The following is a 23,089-nucleotide window of genomic DNA, read 5'->3' on the forward strand; positions in this document are numbered from 1 at the left end:
TTTCATATTTCTTTGTCCTGTTACATCAAGTCACTCTAGTAAGAAATTTGTACTATGTGAATCGGAATTAAATTGCTCTACTGAAAAAAAAATTTAAATGGAAGTGTTAATTTAAAGAACCAGAGCAGTTAGAGATATCTGGCTGTGCTATGCTGGGAAAAATCTGACATCTTTGCTTTCTTGTTGTTGTTAAGCTTTTCAGAGTATTAGTTTTAGTGTTGACTCTAAAACTTTGAAGTGCAATGACCACTGAATCAAATATTTGTAAGGAACAATAATCCAAGTAGAAAGCTTTCAAGTTTGTCACCATTTTTGAATTCTATATACCCTGTCTACGTTATCAGTATTTTTGTTCTTAGTGAAGTAAAAGACATAATGCTTTATTTTCCTATGAGAATAAAAAGAAAAATCTTTATAATGATTTTTCTCCAGCTGTAGGAATAAAATATGTTAAACAACTCTTAAATTTTTCAACTCAATGTAACTGACCACAACAGACCAAGAAATATGCCCATTTTTGCCATATTGATTTTCACTTTGGAAAATGCAGTATGCTTACCTTGTTGATATATCTTATATCATAAAAAGACTAAATAAAAATCAATAAAATAATACTGTCCTCTATCATGAAAGAAACATGAAGCTTGGTGTTGTACTATTTTTTTAAAAAGATGTGTGCAGTTAGATGCTTTAGGGCAATTTACATAGGTTCTTTCTGTTCCAGTGATATAAATAACCATCATTCTGGTTCCAGACCAAGCACCTCCTTCTCCCTGAAAATGCTTTAAAGGATGCACAGGACAGTTAGCTTTGGCACTAATTAAGCTGAGTGGTCCTCCTCCCAACTCTGAACAGTAAAAGGAAGGAAGGTGCTTCTCACTGGCCACATTAATATCTATGATTCCTGGGCACAGCTGGCCAAGTGCTCCCTACTTGAATATAGTGGGTTTTACCTTGCACTGGCAGAGAGTACACTCAGTGCCATGTTTGATCCAAGAGGACCCAGTGAAGCGAACCACATTCATCTCGTCCAGGCAAGTTTTGGTGATGTCATTGCGGATGGTGTCAGCCTGGCAAGGGTCGGTGACACAGCGTGGGCAGCACTCGTTCTCGGGGAGGACACTGAATTCACACTCCACCTCTGGGCAAGGCAGGGGCCAACAGTCAACTTCCCCTTGCTATAAGGAGAGCAGATGGACAAGGGTAAAGGGAGGGGAAGGGAGGGAACACAGTGTTTACTGAATACTCAATTACTCAATTTCTTTGATGGACATTCATACTTAGACCTTCACAGCCATGAATGTGGTAGGGAATCCACACATGAGCTCTATACTGTAGATGGATTATGAAGCTGTCTTCATGGGTTAAATAAGAATAGCAATAAAGGAAAGCAAAAACCAATTCTCTTAAAACAATTAAATGGGCACGTCCTCTCTTTCCCATGACAAAGAACTGTTTACTACAGAAGAGATTTTTACTTAGCTTTTTTGCCTATGAGATGCTTTTTCCTTCCTTTCAGTCTTTTACCCTACTTTCTCATTTATTCCCTTCTGCAAAAAGAAAGTTTTGTCCACTGACAAGAAAGTAAATTGAAATATGAAGGAAATTTGACAGTTTTTCTTTGTTCATTTATACATTTCTCAGTGTATGGACTTTGGGAAAAAAAACAAAACGAGGAGCTGATTTCAGTCATTTTTATTGCACATGGGAAAATTGTGTGAACTGGATCTTTTTAAAACTTAGTTCCCACCTGTTTCCTATTTTCTTCATAATTCTGAGTCTCATGGTCTTGGGAGATGAAAGCAGCCTTCAGGCACAAAACTGACCTTGCTCTTTCAATTGATTTTTGGGTTGAAAGTATAAAAAGGAAGCAACAAAAAAGCATTGCTTTAAAAATATCCTCACACAAATAGAAAGGAAACTAGTCCTAACTTTAAGACTAGTATCTATGTTGGAGGAGGCAATGGCAACCCACTCCAGTACTCTTGCCTGGAAAATCCCATGGTTGGAGGAGCCTGGTGGGCTGCAGTCCAGGGGGTTGCGAAGAGTCGGACACGACTGAGCGACTTCACTTTCACTTTTCACTTTCATGCATTGGAGAAGGAAATGGCAACCCACTCCAGTATTCTTGCCTGGAGAATCCCAGGGATGGGGGAGCCTGGTGGGCTGCCGTCTATGGGTTCACACAGAGTCGGACATGACTGAAGTGACTTAGCAGTATCTATGAAACTTTCTTCTATAAAGACGTGTAGATGAATTTTCATTTATACCATAGAAAGAAGCAAAAAATCTGGCCACATGAAAAATGACTGGGGTCTTCTTACCAAGTCTTTATTTTCTTTTTAACCTATTGTTTCCAGCAGAAGTTTCATATATATATACATTCAACTCTAACATTCTAATATTTATTGCAAATTCAAACTATGTGTAAAACAGGGTTACCGCTGGAATAGTGTTGACAGTAACAATTTTTAGAAAGAAAAAAGGTATTTTGTTTTTGTTTTTGTTTTTTTAAGTCAGAGCATAATTGACAGAAATGGAGTAACAAAAGGTTTACTTGGAAAAAAGGATTTTTTTGAATGCCATTGTTCCGTTCATAACTGTTTTTAAGTAAACCTAGGCTGAGTGGGATTGGGAAAGTGAGGACAGCCTTTTCTTCTTTGGAGCTCTGGAGATTGTCCTGAAAGACGACATGGCATGGTTTACTGCATCTACCCCTGGACACTCCTTCTCAGGTCCTGAATGCAGAACCATCACCTTGTCATCATAACTGGTTCACCTTTTGTAACTTCCAATGCTATGGCCAGGTACTGAATATTGGTGGAGGGGCAGGGAAGGTTGCTTTCCTATTTTGATTCTGGGCATAATGTTTCCTGAACTTTAGGTAGCCAAACTTACCAGGCAGCGGCACTGCTGGCAATTCTGAACCCAGGTGTCGCCACTATTGTACAAGGTTTCCCCGTTTTGATGGAGGCACTGACTGCTCAACCTTGGGTCACATTCAGGGCAGCAGAAAAGATCAACTGTGGGATTCTCACAGTCACAGACCATCCGTCGACACATTACAAATCCATTCTGTATGACAAGGAGAAAAAGTAGTTACCAAAAGCCTCTGTTTCTCAATATACTGATATCATGTGTATGTGGGTGTGTCTGTACGTGTGAGTACCTATATAGATAAACATCTATATATACATTATACATATGTGCTGTGCTGTGCTAAGTCACTGCATTCATGTCCGACTCTTTGGGAGCCTCTGGACCATAGCCTGCCAGGCTCCTCTGTCCATGAGGATTCTCCAGGCAAGAATATTGCAATGGGTTACCATTTCCTCCTCCAGGGGAATATATATAGATATATTCATAATATATCTATATTCATAATTATCTCTATATATATATACATGTATATTACATAATATATCTAAAATCAGGCTTCCCAGGTGGTGCTAGTGGTAAAGATTCTGCCAGTCAATGCAGGAGATGCAAGAGACATGGGTTCCATCACTGGGCCAGGAAGATCCTCTGGAGGATATGGCAACCCACTCCAGTATTCTTGCCTGGGAAATCCCATGGACAGAAGAGCCTGGTGGGTTACTGTCCATGGGGCCACAAAGGGTCAGACACAACTGAGTGACTGAGCATCAGCACCATAGCTATAATTTCAGATGTTGATTTGGTAGTTTGAGATAACTCACAGTTTTCTCAATATAACTGATTTTCTTTAAAATTCCTATTTGTAGCTAACACCCAGAAATTACTCAAGCTGGAGAACTTCCAATTTTCTTTCTGCACATTACTGTTTAAATGACTTGACTGGAAAAATTTTTTTCAGAAATAACCAGTATAGAATGATAACCACTGCATGGCTCTTATGTGCAAATAAATTCGTGTATGTATATATAAATTTTTATGTACTTATAATTTGAATACTAACTAAAGTTTGTTCTGTGTAATGGATTGTATGTTTATATTTGGTAGGTAGTCATCGAGTTTTACATATTATTAAGTTTATAGATATGTTAACCTTATAATTTGTACAAGCTGTTATCAATTTCTTTAATAATAGTTGAGTCCTTGGTATTATTATTTAACTATAATTTAAATTTCTATTATCAACTGGGTACACAGAACACCTCTTAAAACTGAAATATAACCCAAATAGGTGTTTTTTCACTTGCAGGCCATAGCGTGTTCATTCTGGCTTCACTTATGCATTCATTCAAATATGACACTGTGCCTATAAAAACAGCCTAGTTAGAATCAAAATTCTATCATTGAATAGATAAACACACTGTGGTATTTCTGTACAAAGGAACACTATTCAGTAATAAAAAGGGATGGGTTACTTATACAGGTAACGAATATAATTGAGTGTCAAAGCATAATGCTGAGACAAATGTCAGACACAAAAGAATAAGTATAGTTTTCACTCATATACCTGGGGGATTATTTCCAGGTTGCAGGTGGATACCAAAATCCATGGATGCTCAAGTCCCTTATATAAAATGGCATAGTATTTGCATATAACCTATACATAATCTCCCATATACTTTAAATTATTTCTAGATTACCTATAATATCTAATATAATATAGAACTTATGTAAAAAGTTGCTGGGGTCAGGAAAATGAAAGTTTTGCTTTTCAGAACTTTCTGGAGCTTTCTCCTTAAGTATTTTTCATCCACAGTTAGCTGAATCCATGAATGTGGATCCTGCAGATATGGAAGGCCAACTGTGTTATATGATTCCACTTATATGAGGCTGTAGAAAATACAAATCTAATCTGTAGAAATAGGACACAGTGTTTACTTGTGTCTGGGGCTATGGGATTAAGAAAGGGCAGAGGCCAGCCAACGTGGGTAGGTGGAAATGTTATGTTATATTAATTGTGCAGAGGTTAATCAGATGTATGCATTTGTTTATCAAGCCGTACACTTGAAATACATGCAAATTACACCTTGATAAAAATGGTTACAGTGCTTTGTTTATACCAACCTGACATGAACACACGGAGCACCGGTCATTTTCCAGCACCCAAATCTGACCGTTGTGCTTAATTTTTCCATCGTGGATGCAATCCCCTGTGCAGTTCTTCCCGTGAGGACATCGGCAATCATATCCACCATCCAAGTTAAAGCAAATGGTGTCATTGGCACAGCTGTGCCTCCCAGTCCCACACTCGTCAATATCTACAGCCAAGAAAAAGCAGCAGGCAATGTGCTCAGAATATGCTCTGTTTCAAATAACTGCGATCAGGCAAGTGGTCTCCTGACATAAAGCACTCAACTGTAAATTAATTTTCATCTTACTGGCATGTATTTCCTAGTAATGCTGACTAAAGCAATGTTAATGATCTTGGGATTTCACAGGAAAATATCATACTTGATTTTAAACACCAAATAACCTTGGCTAGATTTTCAACTTTTATATCTCTGTAAATATCATTAGGCTTTATGAAACATATTTTTTTTTTAAAAAAGTTAAGGATAGGACTCAATATATCAAACACAGTTTGGCAGTGGAAATTCTAAAAGTGCCTATGTTTTTTTAATTGGCAAAATCATCCTCAATGTTAAAAAGGTGCTTCCAGAAAATCCCTTCTTCATGGGGGATGAAATGTTATGGAAGCCCTGAGGCATTTTCATCCAGTTTCAAGCCCTGTTCTCACAGCCATGTCACTGTCAGGTAAGCTCTTTCCAGCATTCTGCTCAGGTGTTCTGCCCTTAATGGTCCAGGCATTTGCACACTGTCCTTACACCCTGCCCTTCAGCCATGGAAAGGCAAGTGATCACAAGCAATCAGCATCCCTTACAAAGAATTCCCCACTTCTCAGCTTTCCCATTTCGTATCATAATTTCATCTCCTGCCTGACTCAATTGGCACCTGCCCATTCTTCACCTGACTTCAGCTACTCCATGGCAATCGTAGCCTAAAGCATTTTCATACAGATGAAAAGCAAACATATGTTGACCCACAGATCAGGTCCAAGCGAGGAGATGTGATTCATTTTATTTATCCCCATCATTTAAAGGTCATAAGCCAAAATCATTCCAGGGATATTGTACGAGTGGCAGTAAGGACTTATTTCCTATATCATCTGAGTAAAGGTCAAGAAAAAAGAACTAAATCACAGCAGGAAAAGTGGGATAGAGAGAAAATGGAATGTATAGCTTTTAATCAGCAGAATGTACACTGATTTTCCTTCAAAATTATAGGATTTACTATCTTCCTTAAATGGTTTGATTTCAACATTGTAGAGGAAATAAACTAGTCAAGATTATATTTTAGCCACATTTCAATTCCTAAATATTTAAGTTCTATCATATATGCATTCCTGACAATAAGTAACATGATTATTTCTATGTACTTTGATTTTTATTAGTTCTCATATCAACAAAACCTATGAATTGAGAGGATAGCTGAAAAGATTTCTATTACAGCTATAGTAAACTTTATTATAGGTTGATATGTCAAGGATAATACTGTATAAAAAAGACCATGATAAAAAAATAACAGCATAAGAATACATGAAAATCTTAAAAAATACATTTATATAACTGTATTAATATATACACCTATATATCAGATATATATGTGTATATCAGATCCGAAAAAAATTTTCTTTTGGTGAGGAAATGAACTTTATATAGCAGGTCTATATTTGCTCTATTTGGAATAATAAAGTATCCTCAGAGTTGATATTTGTCTCCATTAAATATTCTTATAATTAGCAATTATAGGAAGCAAAAACACCACCACTGATCATCGTTGTTTGGTCTCTCTGACCACAATCTCTACAAATACCTCTTAATATATCTTTTAATATCCATTACATATATATATGTTTTATATATTTCACTCTTTAAATATCCACTAATATAAGGACATTATTGCATTAATGGCAATGGCTGGACTTGAACAATCATTTCATTTTGCCTGACATTTAAAGTAAAATTTCTACTAACAGGTTTGTTTGTTTGGTTAAAAGCAGAGAAAGTCCTTGGATTTGATGCAGCAGACAAAGAAGAAAAGATTTTTAGGTACAAAGAGAATATGTACTCAAAGTATATTAACGACCAAGAAATAGAATAAAAAGTTGCTTACAACAATGGTTGGCATGTACTTGTCATACCTGGAGAAATATTAATATTTAAGCAGAAACATCATAGTGGACTAACTCTTACCTTTTGCTATCCTGTGAGATTTGAATTAATTTGAACTTACCTTACCTTTCTTGCTTGTTATCTATACTGGGTTTCTCAGTGCAGAAACTATTCTCAATTGAATGGTAGTATAAAATTTTGGAATTTATTTTTATATACAGTTTTATTGTAAGATTCCTACATTACATATACATAAAGAGTGTATATTCTGCTTTGAAAATTATACTATAGTATACAGAAATTCCAACTTTAAAAATATTGATTATTTCTTTAGTGAGTGATTGGAGAAATAATGTTGTCAAAGCCAGTGGTCAAGTCTCAGTTCCTGTCTTCAGCTGACAGCAGTTTCTGACACACGTCCTTCCCTCTCCCTGACAAATTTCATTTACTTGCTTCCTATCACACTAGCATACTGAAGCTGAAGCTCTAATACTTTGGCCACCTGATGGGAAGAGCCAACTCATTGGAAAAGACCCTGATGCTAGGAACCATTGAAGGCAGGAGGAGAAGGGGGCGACACAGGATGAGATGGTTAGATAGCATCACCGACTCAATGGACATGAATTTGAGCAAACTCCAGGAGATAGTGAAGGACAGGGAAGCCTGGCATGCCACAGTCCATGGGGTCACAAAGAATCAGATATGACTGAGTGACTGAACAACATCACATTGGTAGCTCTTTCTGAATCTTTCTTCCGCCCACATACTCATTCTCCAGGTGTGGCAAAAACATTATGGATAAGATTTAGGCAAGAAAAGAGGAGGTAAAGAGTGGTCTAGTCAGAGGTAAGAGTGTGTTTGAGCCCCAAAGTTCAGAGCCATTAAGTGTATTAGAGAATCAAAAGTGTTGGTATGACTTAAATGGCCAGGGAGAGCAGAGTGGGGAGACACGCTGAAGGGTTCTCGGGGCTCAGTTAAAGGTCATGTTATAAGAAATTTGAACATTATAATGAAGTCTATCAAATGTCCTTTTAGGGAATTGCAAAAAAACTATTCACATATCCATTTTAGAAATATTCCTCTGGCTTCATTTTGGAAAAGGGACTTAAAATGGATTAGAACTTTCAATTAGAAGACCAATTAGTAGACTGTTCAGTATTCCAGGAAAGAGATGGTCATATAATAAAAGTAAACACCAAAGTCTAAGTACATTCATATAATGACTCATTTAATCCTCACAACAACCGTGAAAACTACAGTTATAATCCCCATTGTATAGATCAGGGAACTGAGGCAGAAACATGTTGCATAACTTTCTCAAGATCACACAGCTAGTAAGGTATAGATAGAGCACAGAGGGGAACCCAATCTGTCAGGCTCCAAGTCTGTGTTCTTAGGCATAATGCTGTACTTAATAGTAGCAGTGGGGATGCACACATAGAAATAACAAAGATAAAGCCATTTAGTGATTTGTCGGCTTCAGAGACTAAGGAGAGAGAGGGGTCATGAATGATTAGATTTCTGGCTTGGAAAATTTGGTAGATGCTATTTACATAATGAAGAGCAAGATTTTGATAGGGAGTGGTAATGTTGCAGAGAAGAACCAATTCTGACTCCAGGTTGGAACTATTTCCTTGACTTGCTTTTAGTCAGTCAGTCAGTTCAGTCGCTGAGTCGTGTCCGACTCTTTGCGACCCCGTGAATCGCAGCACACCAGGCCTCCCTGTCCATCACCAACTCCTGGAGTTCACTCAAACTCACGTCCATCGAGTCAGTGATGCCATCCAGCCATCTCATCCTCTGTCGTCCCCTTCTCCTCCTGCCCCCAATTCCTCCCAGCATCAGAGTCTTTTCCAATGAGTCAACTCTTCACATGAGGTGGCCAAAGTACTGGCGTTTCAGCTTTACATCAGTCCTTCCAAAGAACACCCAGGACTGATGTCCTTCAGAATGGACTGGTTGGATCTCCTTGCAGTCCAAGGGACTCAAGAGTCTTCTCCAACACCACAGTTCAAAAGCATCAATTCTTCAGCGCTCAGCTTTCTTCACAGTCCAACTCTCACATCCATACATGACTACTGGAAAAACCATAGCCTTGACTAGACGGACCTTTGTTGGCAAAGTAATGTCTCTGCTTTTGGCTTGCTTTACCTTGCTGTTATCATAATCATTCAATAAGAGGTCCCGCCCCTGTCTGACTGTTAAACTAAAGTGCCGTTGTTCAGCTCACAGAGAATCAGACCCTCTCCACCTGTGAAAAGAAGAGATTAACACATCCCTTCCTTGATTCTCTGGAGAAGGAAATGGCAACCCACTCCAGGATTTTAGCCTGAAAAATTCTATGGACAGATTAGCCTGGTGAGCTTCAGCCCATGGAGTTGCAGAGAATCAGACACAACTGAGCAACTAACAATTTCACTTTCTTTCCCTGATGCTTGCCATTCCCAGAGATGTTTTGTAGAACTGATGGGTGCTTTTTACTTTATTTCTTCATTGCTTTTCCATCTATTCACACACTGTTGAAGCCTAGCTTGAAGGATTTTGAGCATCATGTTGCTAGTAGGCTAAATGAGTGCAATTGTGCGGTAGTTTGAACATTCTTTGGCATTGCCTTTCTTTGGGATTGCGATGAAAATGGACCTTTTCTAGTCCTGGGGCCACTGCTGAGTTTTCCAAATTTCCTGGCATATTGAGTGCAGCACTTTCACAGCATCATCTTTTAGGATTTGAAATAGTTCAGCTGGAATTCCATCACCTCCTCTAGCTTTGTTCGTAGTGATGTTTTCTAAAGCCCACTTGACTTTACACTCCAGGATGTCTGGTTCTAGGTGAGTGATCACACCATCGTGGTTATCTGAGTCATGAAGATCTTTTTTTGTATAGTTCTGTGTATTCTTGCCACCTCTTCTTAATATCTTCTGCTTCTTAATACTGTTTCTGTCCTTTATTGTGCCATGTTTACATGAAATGTTCCCTTTATGTCTCATTTTCTTGAAGAGATCTCTGATCTTTCCCATTCTATTGTTTCCTCAATTTCTTTGTATTGATCACTGAAGAAGGCTTTCTTATCTCTCCTTGCCATTCTTTGGAACTCTGAATTCAAATGGGTATATCTTTCCTTTTCTCCTTTGTCTTTCACTTCTCTTCTTTTTTTCAGCTATTTGTAAGGCCTCCTCAGACAATCATTTTGCCTTTTTGCATTTCTTTTTCTTGGAGATAGTTTAGATTGCCACCTCCTATACCATGTTATGAAACTCTGTCCATAGTTCTTCAGGTACTCTGTCTATCATATCTGATCCCTTGAATCTATTTGTCACTTCCACTGTATAATTGTAAGGGATTTGACTTAGGTCATACTTGAATGGTCTAGTGGTTTTCCCTACTGTCTTCAATTTAAGTCTGGATTTGGCAATAAGGAGTTCATGATCTGAGTCACAGTCAGCTCCCAGTCTTATTTTTGTTGACCACATAGAGCTTCTCCATCTTGGCTGCAAAGAATATAATCAACATGATTTTGGTACTGACTGTCTGGTGATGTCCATGTGTAGAATCTTCTTTTGTGTTGCTGAAAGAGGGTGTTTGCTATGACCAGTGTGTTCTCTTAGCAAAACTCTGTTAGCCTTTTACCTGCTTTGTTTTGTACTCCAAGGCCAAATTTGCCTGTTATTCTAGGTGTCTCTTGACTTCCTACTTTTGCATTCCAGTCCCCTATAATAAAAAGGACATTTTGGGGGGGTGTTAGTTCTAGAAGGTCTTGTAGGTCTTTATAGAACTGTTCAACTTCAGCTTCTTCAGCATTACTGGATGGGGCATAGACTTGGATTACTGTGATAATGAAAGGTTTGTCTTGGAAACAAACAGAGATCATTTTGTTGTTTTTGAGATTGCATCCAAGTACTGCATTCTGGACTCTTGTTGACTGTGATGGCTACTCCATTTCCTCTAAGGGATTCTTGCCCACAATGGTAGATATAATGATCATCTGAGTTAAATTCACCCATTCCAGGCCATTTTAGTTCACTAATTCCTAAAATGTCGATGTTCACTCTTGCCATCTCCTGTCTGACCACTTCCAATTTGCCTTGATTCATGGACCTAACATTCCAGGTTCCTATGCATTACTGCTCTTTACTACATAGTGAGAGAGTCAGTTCCTAGGCAGGTTGATAAGGAGTCTACGGGTCCCCAAGGAGAGAGGGGTGTGGAATTCTCAAGGAGGAAGAAAGGACAAATTTTTTTTCTTTCTCCACATTCCTTAGGATTATATAACAATAATGTATCCTGCCTGAGGACAATCTCTGGATTAAGGATAGTCTCTGGATTAAACCTTCTGTTATCTTAAAATGTAAATTATGGGAGTAGACCTGGTCTTTACAAGGATGTATGCTGCCTGAGGACAGTTTCTGGATTAAACCTTCTGGCTAATTCTATTATCTTAAAATGCAAATTATGAGAGTAGGTCTGGTGAGGTCTTTACAACCTCCAGACATTCTTTGGATTCACTGGAGAGTATATAACTTCATTGTTAACACTAGCAAGTGGGTACTCTTTCTACCCCCTTCTGATGCCTATGTCAGAAGCTTTCTCTATCTCCTTTATACTTTAATAAAACTTTATTACACAAAAGCTCTGAGCAATCAAGCCTTGACTTCTTTTCCTCCAGGGGCCAAGAATACCGGTGTCTTCGCATGATTCAACAACAACCTTTCAATAGGACTTGACTTCCATCACCAGTCACATCCATAACTGGGTGTTGTTTTTGCCTTGGCTCCATCTCTTCATTCTTTCTGGAGTTATTTCTCCACTGATCTCCCTTGGAGTTCATCTCTCAGTGTCCTATCTTTTTGCCTTTTCATGCTGTTCATGGGGTTTTCAAGGCAAGAATTCTGAAATGGTTTGCCATTCTTTTCTCCAGTGGACCATGTTTTGTCAGAACTTTCCACCATGACCTGACCATCTTGGGTGGCCCTGCATGGCATGGCTCATAGTTTCATTGAATTAGACAAGGCTGTGGTCCATGTGATCAATTTGTTTAGTTTTCTGTGATTGTGGTTTTCATTCTGTCTGCCCTGTGATAGATAAGGATGGGCTCAAGGAAGTTTTTGATGGGAGAGACTAACTGAGGGGGAAACTGGTTCTGATGGGTGGGGCCATGCTCAGTAAATCTTCAGTCCAGTTTTCTGGTGATGGGTGGGGCTGTGTTCCCTCCCTGTTTTTTGACCTGAAGTCAAACTATGGTGTAGGTAATGAAGATAATGGTGACCTCCTTCACATGGTCCCATGCAGGCAATGCCACGCTCAGTGCCCCTGACCTTGTAGCAGGCCACTGTTGACCCATGTCTCCACCGGAGACTCCTGGACACTCATGGGCAAGTCTGGGTCAGTCTCTTGTGGGGTCCCTGCTCCTTTCTCCTGGGTCCTGGTGTGCACAAGGTGACTGTATAGAGCTTCTCTATCTTTGGCTGCAAATAATATAATCAATCTGATTTCGATATTGACCATCTGGTGATGTCCATGTGTACAGTCGTCTCTTGTGTTGTTGAAATAGCGTGTTTTCTGTGACTACTGTGTTCTCTTGGCCTTTCCCTCTCTATTCTGCCTTTTGACTTTAGTTCCTCATTGCTTTTGATTTAGTTCCTCATTCCCTTGATTTAAGGTAAGAATTTGTAGTATTTGTTTTGAACATAATACTCAAAGATACTACCATATAAATATTTTTTTTTTTTTAGTCATACAAGTTCAAAAACACCCACCAAGCATAAAGGTAATCTAGAAATAAAAGCTTTAAATAAAAGGAAATGTGGGCATGAAATGCAATATTCCTTCACGGAAAAAAATAGTTGGCCTTGTTCTCAGAGAGAGACAAATTTTCAGGCACATTAGAAATGATGATGTGGATAAGAAAACCTTGCACATTTCCTGGGGATTAAATGTCTACACCTCTGAGGTAAATGGATGCGCAAAATAATTTACAGTTTGTATGCATGCAGTTTATTAACATGTATGTTGTAGATTACAGTCTAAAAAGTACAAAGTTATTTATTCATATCTTCAAACATGACTATTATACTTAAGAATAATTGTAAACCTACTGCTGTGGATTTGTCCATGTTGAAAGGCTTCTTGTTTTTTTCCCCAGCACAGAACTACGGAACTTGATCAGATATAACCATAGTCTTAAAATGGCATCCTTCTAAATGCTAATATTACAATTCTACAGATCACTGAAATTGCAGTAAGTAGATAGTTGTTAAAAAGAAGCATTTTAGTTCTCTTTTATATGACAAAGGTTAGTACTTTTAAAAGAATTCTTCAGATCACACTGTCCTTGAAAGAGTAGTAGATTTTTACGATAATCATTATAAATTCTACTGGAAGATAGTTGAATTATCTTTACAGAATTGTGGGTTTTTTTTTTTTTTTTTTTAAAGAATAAGATTTCCCACTCTTTATGTATTTACGGAATTTCCTCAAAAAGCCTTTTCTGTGTAGGCATTTCACAAAATCCGTTACTTCCCTATATTTATCTGTATCATGTGTTATTTTAATGATTAGTTTTCCTTGTTACTTTTGGACACTTAATGAATGCACTCGTTATGTTTTGTCATTTTCGCCAGACTAGTATGTATTTACTGTATGGAAGGAAGTAGAAGTGTTAATCGCTAAGTTGTGTCCAGCTCTTTGTGACCCTATGGATTGTAGCCCACCAGGCTCCTCTCTCCATGGGATTTCACATGCAAGAATATTGGAATGGGTAGCCACTCCCTCCTCCAGGGAATCTTCCCGACCCAGGGATTGAACCCAGGTCTCCCGCATTGCAAGTAGATAGATTCTTTACCATCTGAGACACCAGCGAGGTGGTGTATACCGTATATATGATTTACTGTATATCATACCATATGTCTGGGGAAAAGTGAAGTACTTCTCTCTTCTCAGTTAAATAAGAAGCAGAGTAATTAACAGAGAAAGAAGAGAAAGTGGTATCTGAGATGTGAGGAGGGTAGAGAAGTTATGACATGATTGCATCAGAGAGTTGCAGTGGAAATTAATGCACATTGCTGATGGCTCTTGCAGCGGGTAGTTTAACAAAATGGCCAGCAACAATTCTCACCATTTACTATTTATGCTCTTTGGTAGTCCTCTCTCCTTGGACTTATTGAGTGGCTTCTAACAGATAGACTATGGGAGAAGTGGTGAAATGCCACATCTGAGATTTAGTTGTGGAAGACTGCTGCTGCCATCTTGGGCACATGCTGTCTCTTAGAATGCTTTTTCTAGGAGAAGCCAGCCCCTAGCCCTCTGGAGTGGCTCATGGGTTAAAGAAACAAGCCCTGACAACAGCAGTGTTAGTGACCTTAGAAACAGATTCCCTTTCCCTCCACTCCTATCCCAGACAAGACAGAGATGAGACCACATCTCTGGGCAGCAACTTGATATTAGTAACTTCACTAGAAACCTGAACCAGAGGAATCCAGCTAAGCTGTCATACATTCCTTATCCAGAAGCTGTGAGATAATTTATTATTTTCAGTGGCTACACTTTGGGGGTTACTTTTTATGCATCAGGAGATAACTAATACAGCCCTTTTGAGACATGTGGTCATAAACTTAAAAGATACTGAAAGAAGTTACAAATGTAAAGTAAGATAGAGGTATGTATTTTTTTTAGTCACATTTTGATGCACAGAAAGGGAAAGCAAGCAAAATTAAAGAGCAGAAGAAGAAAAGATAGGGAAAAGGAGGACATGAAATAAAGACACATTTTTAGCTTTGCTCTCTATATTTCTGTATGATTGAATTATTTATAATCAGTTTATGTTTATTCTTTATGTGTATAATTTAAAATAAAAGACAATGCTAAAAAAAGCAGCATTGAAGACTTCTTCCTGATAATACACTACAGAAACAGGCAATATAGTTTATCAGGGAAGGGCAAAATCACAGGGTTTGATCTGCTTCTTGAACGGCATTCTCATAAGCACAAGGTAAAGCCTTCGGATAACAGCTAAGGGTTATTTGCAAATGCTAGGTTTTAGCCCCCGGTAAGGCAGGAGCCTGGTAGGCTGCAGTCCATGGGGTCGCTAGGAGTCGGACACGACTGAACGACTTCACTTTCACTTTTCACTTTCATGCATTGGAGAAGGAAATGGCAACCCACTCCAGTGTTATTGTCTGGAGAATCCCAGGGACGGGGGAGCCTCATGGGCTGCCGTCTCTGGAGTCGCACAGAGTTGGACACGACTGAAGTGACTTAGCAGCAGTAGCAGCAGCAAGCTAGCAGCATTCCCATTCCATGTAAAAATCCAGATGAACACTCTGTGCAAGGTCCAGAGCTCTGCAGCTGTTGGCAAAGCGCACACGGAACCTTGGCATCTATCACCCAAGTCTGCGTCACTTTTCTTTGTGTGAAAACCTCTAGAGGCCCGAGGATAAAAGGCATCTCATCATTTAAGCATCAAGTACTGTTAAGTTAGATTCTCCAAGGCTTTCATCGACTGTGTCATTTTAGCCTCATCATTCTCTCAGGCTGTTACTCGATGAAGGTGTAAACACCAATGGAGAAAACAAAGACTTCTTGAGGTCTGTTTTGTTTCCCAAGTCCATGCCAAACCCTTTTGGTGTGGGTAGTTTCCTTGGCAATTATTCACTGTGCTTTGCTTACTCTGCCCACCTTCTAAAATGTATGCCCCTTAATAGTGGATATAAAGGAGCAGAATTGTCAATTCACTGAAAATAAGACAAAATTACTACTAAATAATTGAATATAATCTGATTAAATTTCCATTCCTATTAGATTGACGTCTTTTAAGCATGGACCATACCTTCTGCTTGCAACATTTACTAAACATCTGACTTTGCCAGGCAAAAGATACATCAGGAATAGCCCAGAGAAGCATGTATCATGTTTTTCTTGGCCACGTCATTGTCCTATTTTCTCTCACCTCATTTTCCCTCTATCCTGCTTTCACCTGTTTTTCTACCTCTTTTTGGGTCAGATTTTTACATGCTGCCATTAAAAAATTTATCTGATACTAGAGGTTTATTTATTCTAAAAATATCCTTCAACAAAGTATCCACAGAAAACTGGTTTGCTGTTGCAAGTATTAATTATTCACAAATCAATTAATTATTATAATTAGGATGCAAAAGTTAGATTTTAACATGTTTCCAATCACTCGTAAAAACACACAGCAAAAATCACCAATACCTGAAATATGAGATCAATGTCAACTAATTACGTCTTACTGAACGTGTCTCAATTTCAAGACCTTAAACTCTAGGTCTTTTCCTTGTACTGACCTTCACACGATTCGCCGCTTGGTGAAAACATCCCATTGTCATGGTAGCCATCTCTGCATTCACAGTGGTACCATCCAGGCAGGTTGATGCAGTTAGCACGGCTGTCACACTGAACAAAGCCATCAGAGCACTCATCGATGTCTGGGAAAGAAAACACAAATGAAATGTTATACAATTGTTGCCTCTCTCTCTAAGAAACTAAAATATTCTGTTAGACAGGTACTAAAATATTCAGTGCCAGCAAATCCTTAAAACTGAGAAAATATAAAATAAAGGCAGCCTACTTGGTTGTTTTTGACAGCTATACAGAAAGAATGCAGTGGTATTAGTAATAGGACAAACATCTGGACAGTTTCCCTGCTGCAAAAGTCACCCCACTGCAGAAAACGGAAAAAGAAAAGCATCTATGATATTCATTAGTGCTGCTTGCCAAATACTTCCCGCTCTTCTTCTGGACACAAGCTGGGATTGCCGTGTGACCTCCTGAAGCCAACTAGGGAAGTGATATGTGTCACTTCTAGGCAGAATCTTAAAGATGCAGTGTGTGGATTTGCACATATTCTCTCCCCATCACAATGACCAGTGATTTCCAGAAGCTCTGAAGTTCAACCTGAGTCCTGAGTGAAGATAATATGGGGCATAGTCCTCCTCTACTTGAGGTGGACATACAGTAAGAGCAAGAAATAAACCTTTTTGCTTTAAGTCACTGAGATTTTAGAGTCTTTTATTACTATCAACATAATCTCTAGTATATGGCAATAGCATTCATGCATCAGTATGCTTCTGATTTTTGAAAATATATCTCATTTATGTCACCTTTTAATTGGTTCATATATATCATTAACTCATTCAACCCTCAAAAAAGATCTTGATATGTAGACAGTATATTGAATATATGGGAAAAAAAATGAGGTAAAAGGAAATACTGGGATATAACCAAGGTCACCTAAAAGTTCATGGTAGCCTAACTTCCAGCTGTGTGTTCCTTCTTACAAGTAGACATAGGTTCAAATTGGCAAAATTACCTAAACAGAGCATGCGTCTTGAGTCTAATATATTGGTTCCAGTAGCTTTTTACTAATCCCAAATGCTATGAGGTCATTATTCTCCTTATTCAGTTTGTTGATAAATGGGAACATCTGGCTCTCATCCAAGTCTCTTTACTCATTCACAGAAGAAAAAGTAATGCCTAGAGTTGCTTGGCAGACTGTCCCCTTCTTCTTATATATTGTCTGGGTTTCTGGATGCATGGGGTTGCCTCAGTTCAGTCGCTCAGTCATTTCCGACTCTTTGCAACACCATGGACCACAGCACACCAGGCTTCCCTGTCCATTGCCAGCTCCCAGAGCTTACTCAAACTCATGTCCATTGAGTCAGTGATGCCATCAACCATCTCATCCTTTGTTATCCCCTTCTCCTCCTGCCTTCAATCTTTCCCAGCATCAGGGTCTTTTCCAATGAGTCAGTTCTTCACATCAGGTGGCCAAAGTATTGGGAGTTTCAGCTTCAGCACTGGTCCTTCAAATTAATATTCAGGACTGATTTCCTTTAGGATTGACTGGTTGGATCTCCTTGCCATCCAAGGAACTCTCAAGAGTCTTCTCCACAGTTTTAAAGCATGAATTCTTCAGTGCTCAGCTTTCTTTAGGGTCCAACTCTAACATCCATACATGACTACTGGAAAAACCATAGCTTTGACTAGACAGATGTTTGTTGGCAAAGTAATGTCTCTGCTTTTTAATATGCTGTCAAGGTTGGTCATAGCTTTTCTTCCAAGGAGCAACCATCTTTTAATTTCATTGCTGCAGTCACCATCTGCAGTGATTTTGGAGCCCCCCAAAATAAAGTCTCTCACTGTTTCCATTGTTTCCCCATGTATTTGCCATGAAGTGATGGGGACAGATGCCATGATCTTAGTTTTCTGAATGTTGAGCTTTAAGCCAACTTTTTCACTCTCCTCTTTCACTTTCATTAAGACGCTCTTTAGTTCTTCACTTTCTGCCAAAAGGGTAATGTCATCTGAATATCTGAGGTTATTGACATTTCTCCCAGCAATCTTGATTCCAGCTTGTGCCGCATCCAGCCTGGCATTTTGCATGATGTATTCTGCATATAAGTTAAATAAGCAGGGTGACAATATACAGCCTTGAAGTACTCCTTTCCTGATTTGGAACCAGTCTGTTTTTCAATGTCCAGTTCTAATTGTTGCTTCTTGACCTGCATACAGATTTCTCAGGAGGCAGGTCAGGTGGTTTGGTATTTCCATCTCTTTCAGAATTTTCCAGTTTGTTGTGATCTACACAGTCAAAGGCTTCGGTGAGATCAATAAAGCAGAAGCAGATGCTTTTTTGGAACTCTCTTGCTTTTTTGATGATCCAGCAGATGTTGGCAATTTGATTTCTGTTTCCTCTGCTTTTTCTAAATCCAGCTTGAAGATCTGGAAGTTCACGGTTCATGTACTGTTGAACTCTGGCTTGAAGAATTCTGAGCATTACTTTGCTAGCGTGTGAGATGAGTGCAATTGTGTGGTAGTTTGCATATTCTTTGGTATTGCCTTTCTTTGGGATTGGAATGAAAATGGACCTTTTCCAGTCCTGTGGCCACTGCTGAGTTTTCCAAATTTCCTGGCATCTTGGGTCCAGCAGTTTCACAGCATCATCTTTTAGGATTTGAAATAGCTCAACTGGAATTTCATCATCTCCACCAGCTTTGTTGGTAGTGATGCTTCCTAAGGCCCACTTGACTTTGCATTCCAGGATGTCTGGCTCTAGGTGAGTGATCACCACATCATGGGGTCGCCCCAGACCTTGCTAAATGATCTGCTGCCATATCCATCTTGACAACCTTGCCATGCCTGCAGATTCCACTTGCCAAGGTAGAACAGGCTTTTCTTAATGTTTCCCATATATTCAAAAGCAGAGACATTACTTTGCCAACAAAGGTCCGTCTAGTCAAGGCTATGGTTTTTCCTGTGGTCATGTATGGATGTGAGAGTTGGACTGTGAAGAAGCCTGAGCACCGAAGAATTGATGCTTTTGAACTGTAGTGTTGGAGGAGACTCTTGAGAGTCCCTTGGACTGCAAGGAGATCCAACCAGTCCATCCTAAAGGAGATCAGTCCTGGGTGTTCTTTGGAAGGAATGATGCTAAAGCTGAAACTCCAGTACTTTGGCCACCTCATGCAAAGAGTTGACTCATTGGAAAAGACTCTGATGCTGGGAGGGATTGGGGGCAGGAGGAGAAGGGGACGACAGAGGATGAGATGGCTGGATGGCATCACTGACTCGATGGACATGAATTCGGGTGAACTCCGGGAGTTGGTGATGGACAGGGAGGCCTGGAGTGCTGCAATTCATGGGGTCTCAAGGAGTCAGACACGACTGAGCGACTGACCTGGACTGAAATGAACACCTGAGTCATATTCCCTGCTGCAGTGACCATCATGAAAATGTCCTTCCTTCCTTGTTGAAGGGAAGACCAAGTACTTTTTAGAGTTCTTTCCCTCCAGACAGTCCACTTTAATTCAGTTAGATGAGACTAAGAAGGCAGTAAATACTGTTGAGCTGGAGTGGACTATCCACTGCTTCTTAGTCTCATCTAATTCCAAATTCGGGAAGTATATATTTCTTTCAGTCTGTCTTAAAATTTCTCTTTTTCTTTGTTCAATTTTGAAAGAGACAGACTTTGAATAAAAGAATAAATTTTTTTAAAAGGAGAAAAAAATGTCATCACTCATTTACTTCTTGATAAACCCAGAGATCCTTCTCTTAAAGAAGGTACAAACCATTCTCTTAGATCAGGTAATAAGTGAAAAAATAAATATTTCATATGATTGCAAAATTTTAACATTATTTCAAAGCCATGAATGAATGACATGTCACTGTGGTTCCTCTTCTAAAGAGTCAGCTCCTGCTGTCAGTAATTCCTATTGTCAAAATAATTGTTAGTGGTTAAATTAGCTAGCCATTAACTTCCAGACATACAGCTGATGTGGACTGCTTCGATTTACTAAGACCTTACAGGTTTCATGAAACACTGTATTTATATTTCAGGGGCCTCCCTAACTGATGAACCTCTGATTTATAAATGGGACTAAAATGCTATGCTCATTTCAGCTTTATATGGTCTTTTCCTCTAACACAAATGATGCAGAAAATTGGTTATGTCATTTCTTAAGTGCATGGACAAAAGAAAACAGGTTGGAATTTAAGCTTTGGAAGTGAGTTTATTGGAAGAAGGCTGTGAGGGGGATGTTTAGAGTACCTTATTTTAGAAGAATTTGTTCATTAGCATTGGTGATTTAGAAGTAACTATTAATGGAACAGAGCCTTCTCTACTGAAGCAACTTTCACATTTCATGTGCACTTGCATTTAGCCCTTTTATCTTTCTGCAACACAAGGGTTATCTCAGGTCATATGACACAGATATATATTTAAAATTTTACTCCTCATTCATTGTCTCTTGTCAATCATTCTAATCACCAGGACCACTGTTATACTGCTTCATCCCCACTTCTCTTTGTTTATATTACAGCAGCCTTCCTTGATCTATAACCATTAAATTTTAATAGAAATGCTATGCAGTATATTAGTGGATATCCCCTGAAGACTGGGAATTGAAACATATGCTGGCCATAGTGCATTTTCCTATACAATTTGACTATTATTATTTAACTGTTACTATTAAGTTTTATTTTAAAAGATAAATAAGCAAATATATGTCACTCATTAATTTACCATTCAATATTTATTGAATACCTGTTATATGTCAAGTACTAAGTGCTGGGGAAACAAGGATACACAATGCAGAAGTAATTCCTGCCCTCACCGGGTTTAGTATATATCTAAATTGTGTTTTAAGAAAATAAATTGATTAAAGTCTAAATTTACAATCTTACAGGACAGTGTTTCCTAACATGTGACACATCTGCCACCACTGGTATGGTATTTAGGTGATTATAGGTAAACATTTTATTTCATGTTTCTGCATTATTTCTATTTATAGTAAGCTATGGTTTTTCCAGTAGTCATGTATGGATGTGAGAGTTGGACTATAAAGAAAGCTGAGCACTGAAGAATTCATGCTTTTGAACTGGAGTGTTGGAGAAGACTCTTGACAGTCCCTTGGACAGCAAGGAGATCCAACCAGTCCATCCTAAAGGAAATCAGTCTTGAATATTCATTGGAAGGACTGATGCTGAAGCTGAAGCTCCAGTGCTTTGGCCACCTGATGTTAAGAACTGACTCATTGGAAAAGACCCTGATGCTGGGAAAGATTGAAGGTAGGAGGAGAAGGGGATGACAGAGGATGAGATGGTTGGATGGCATCACCGACTCAATGGACATGAGTTTGAGCAAACTCCGGGAGTTGGTGATGGACAGGGAGGCCTGGCGTGCTGCAGTCTATGGGGTCGCAAAGAGTCGGACAGGACTGAACGACTGAACTGATAGCAATTGATGCTAATAGTACAGTAGTAAAATCATATTTAAACTTTAAAAGTGAGAGGGATTACAGAAACCACACTAAGTATATATTGGCACAGACAATATATGAATATGATAAAACTTATTAAGATGGCATATAAATAACTGGAATTTTGATATAGTATGGAACAATTAGTTACATTTCAGAACGAATTACTGAGTAATTCCTTAGGTACTGAAATGCCTTAATTCATTTACAATATGACTCAATTTATCAAATACAGTATAAATATCCATATGTCATGGCTCAAATTATATACTTGTTACCATTTAGGACAGCAAAGTAAAGCTGGCCAGATAACGTACATTGCTTTATTTTATACTTTCATGTTCTTGCTATTTTTGATTTGTTTATGAAAACTTTTCTACTTTGGTGAAAGTCAGTAGAAAATGAAAGTGTGCTTGAATTGCCAAAGTATGCACTTCCCAAAAGGAGATATGTTTGTTTGTGTCATGGTTCTAATTAAAGTGAAAGATAAAACAAGCAGTACTGTAAGCTATCTGATGGTATGTATGCTGTTAGTTACTTTGTAAACCTTAATAAGAATTGAAATCTGATCCGCCACTTAAGAATTAAGTAGATTTTTATCCATCACAAATTTAAATATTACTGTGAGTTAGAATACCTAAATGCACACACTGTGTGCATTTTCAGATACATACATATTAAGCTTTACATATCATATATTAACAGAAAATAGCAAAAAAAAAAATCAAATAATTTATTTCTTTGGTACTTCTTTAGGTCAGTTAAAAACAAACCTTCATATTATCAAGTTAGAAACACAAAGAACAGCAGACCTAGGGGAGAAAAAGTTATAAGAACCACCAAGTTTGAACAAATTACTTTCCAACTGAATAAGAGTATTCAAAAAGATCAGTACAGGATGTATAAGTTCATATGATTTATTCTTGATTACAAGGGACTTAATTTTACCCTCTGCAGGTACATTATATAAAAAGCTAAAAATAAATTTTATGAAAAACTATGATTTCATTACATATTCTTTCTTAGGAAGGAACTAGTTTGTAGTTCCTTGGGAACGCTTAGAACTTTTTCAGCAGCTACTTTTAGAACAGTCAGCTAGTGATGATATTAAGATGCTGTCCCAGAGCGCAGAGAATCTAAAATCCAAAAACTGTTTAGCTATCCAATAGCAGTTACAAATAGCAGTTATACTCCAGGGATCAAAATCGACTT

General features: G+C 38.5%; 1 protein-coding gene across 3 annotated transcripts in view; it reads right to left on the reverse strand.

Moving 5' to 3' along the window:
* NELL2 (neural EGFL like 2) overlaps positions 1-23,089 on the reverse strand; it is a 462,863-nt gene that overhangs the window by 10,402 nt on the left and 429,372 nt on the right. For all 3 annotated transcript variants that reach the window (XM_027542640.1, XM_027542641.1, XM_027542642.1), the window contains exons 17-20: positions 16,406-16,546; positions 4,999-5,192; positions 2,899-3,075; positions 954-1,178 (exon numbers count right to left, since the gene is read on the reverse strand). In XM_027542640.1, coding sequence (XP_027398441.1) covers positions 954-1,178; positions 2,899-3,075; positions 4,999-5,192; positions 16,406-16,546 — 737 coding nt within the window. The remainder of the gene's footprint in view (positions 1-953; positions 1,179-2,898; positions 3,076-4,998; positions 5,193-16,405; positions 16,547-23,089) is intronic.

This window comes from Bos indicus x Bos taurus, chromosome 5 (assembly GCF_003369695.1).
Source record: "Bos indicus x Bos taurus breed Angus x Brahman F1 hybrid chromosome 5, Bos_hybrid_MaternalHap_v2.0, whole genome shotgun sequence".
In the NCBI taxonomy this organism is placed as follows: Eukaryota; Metazoa; Chordata; class Mammalia; order Artiodactyla; family Bovidae; genus Bos; species Bos indicus x Bos taurus.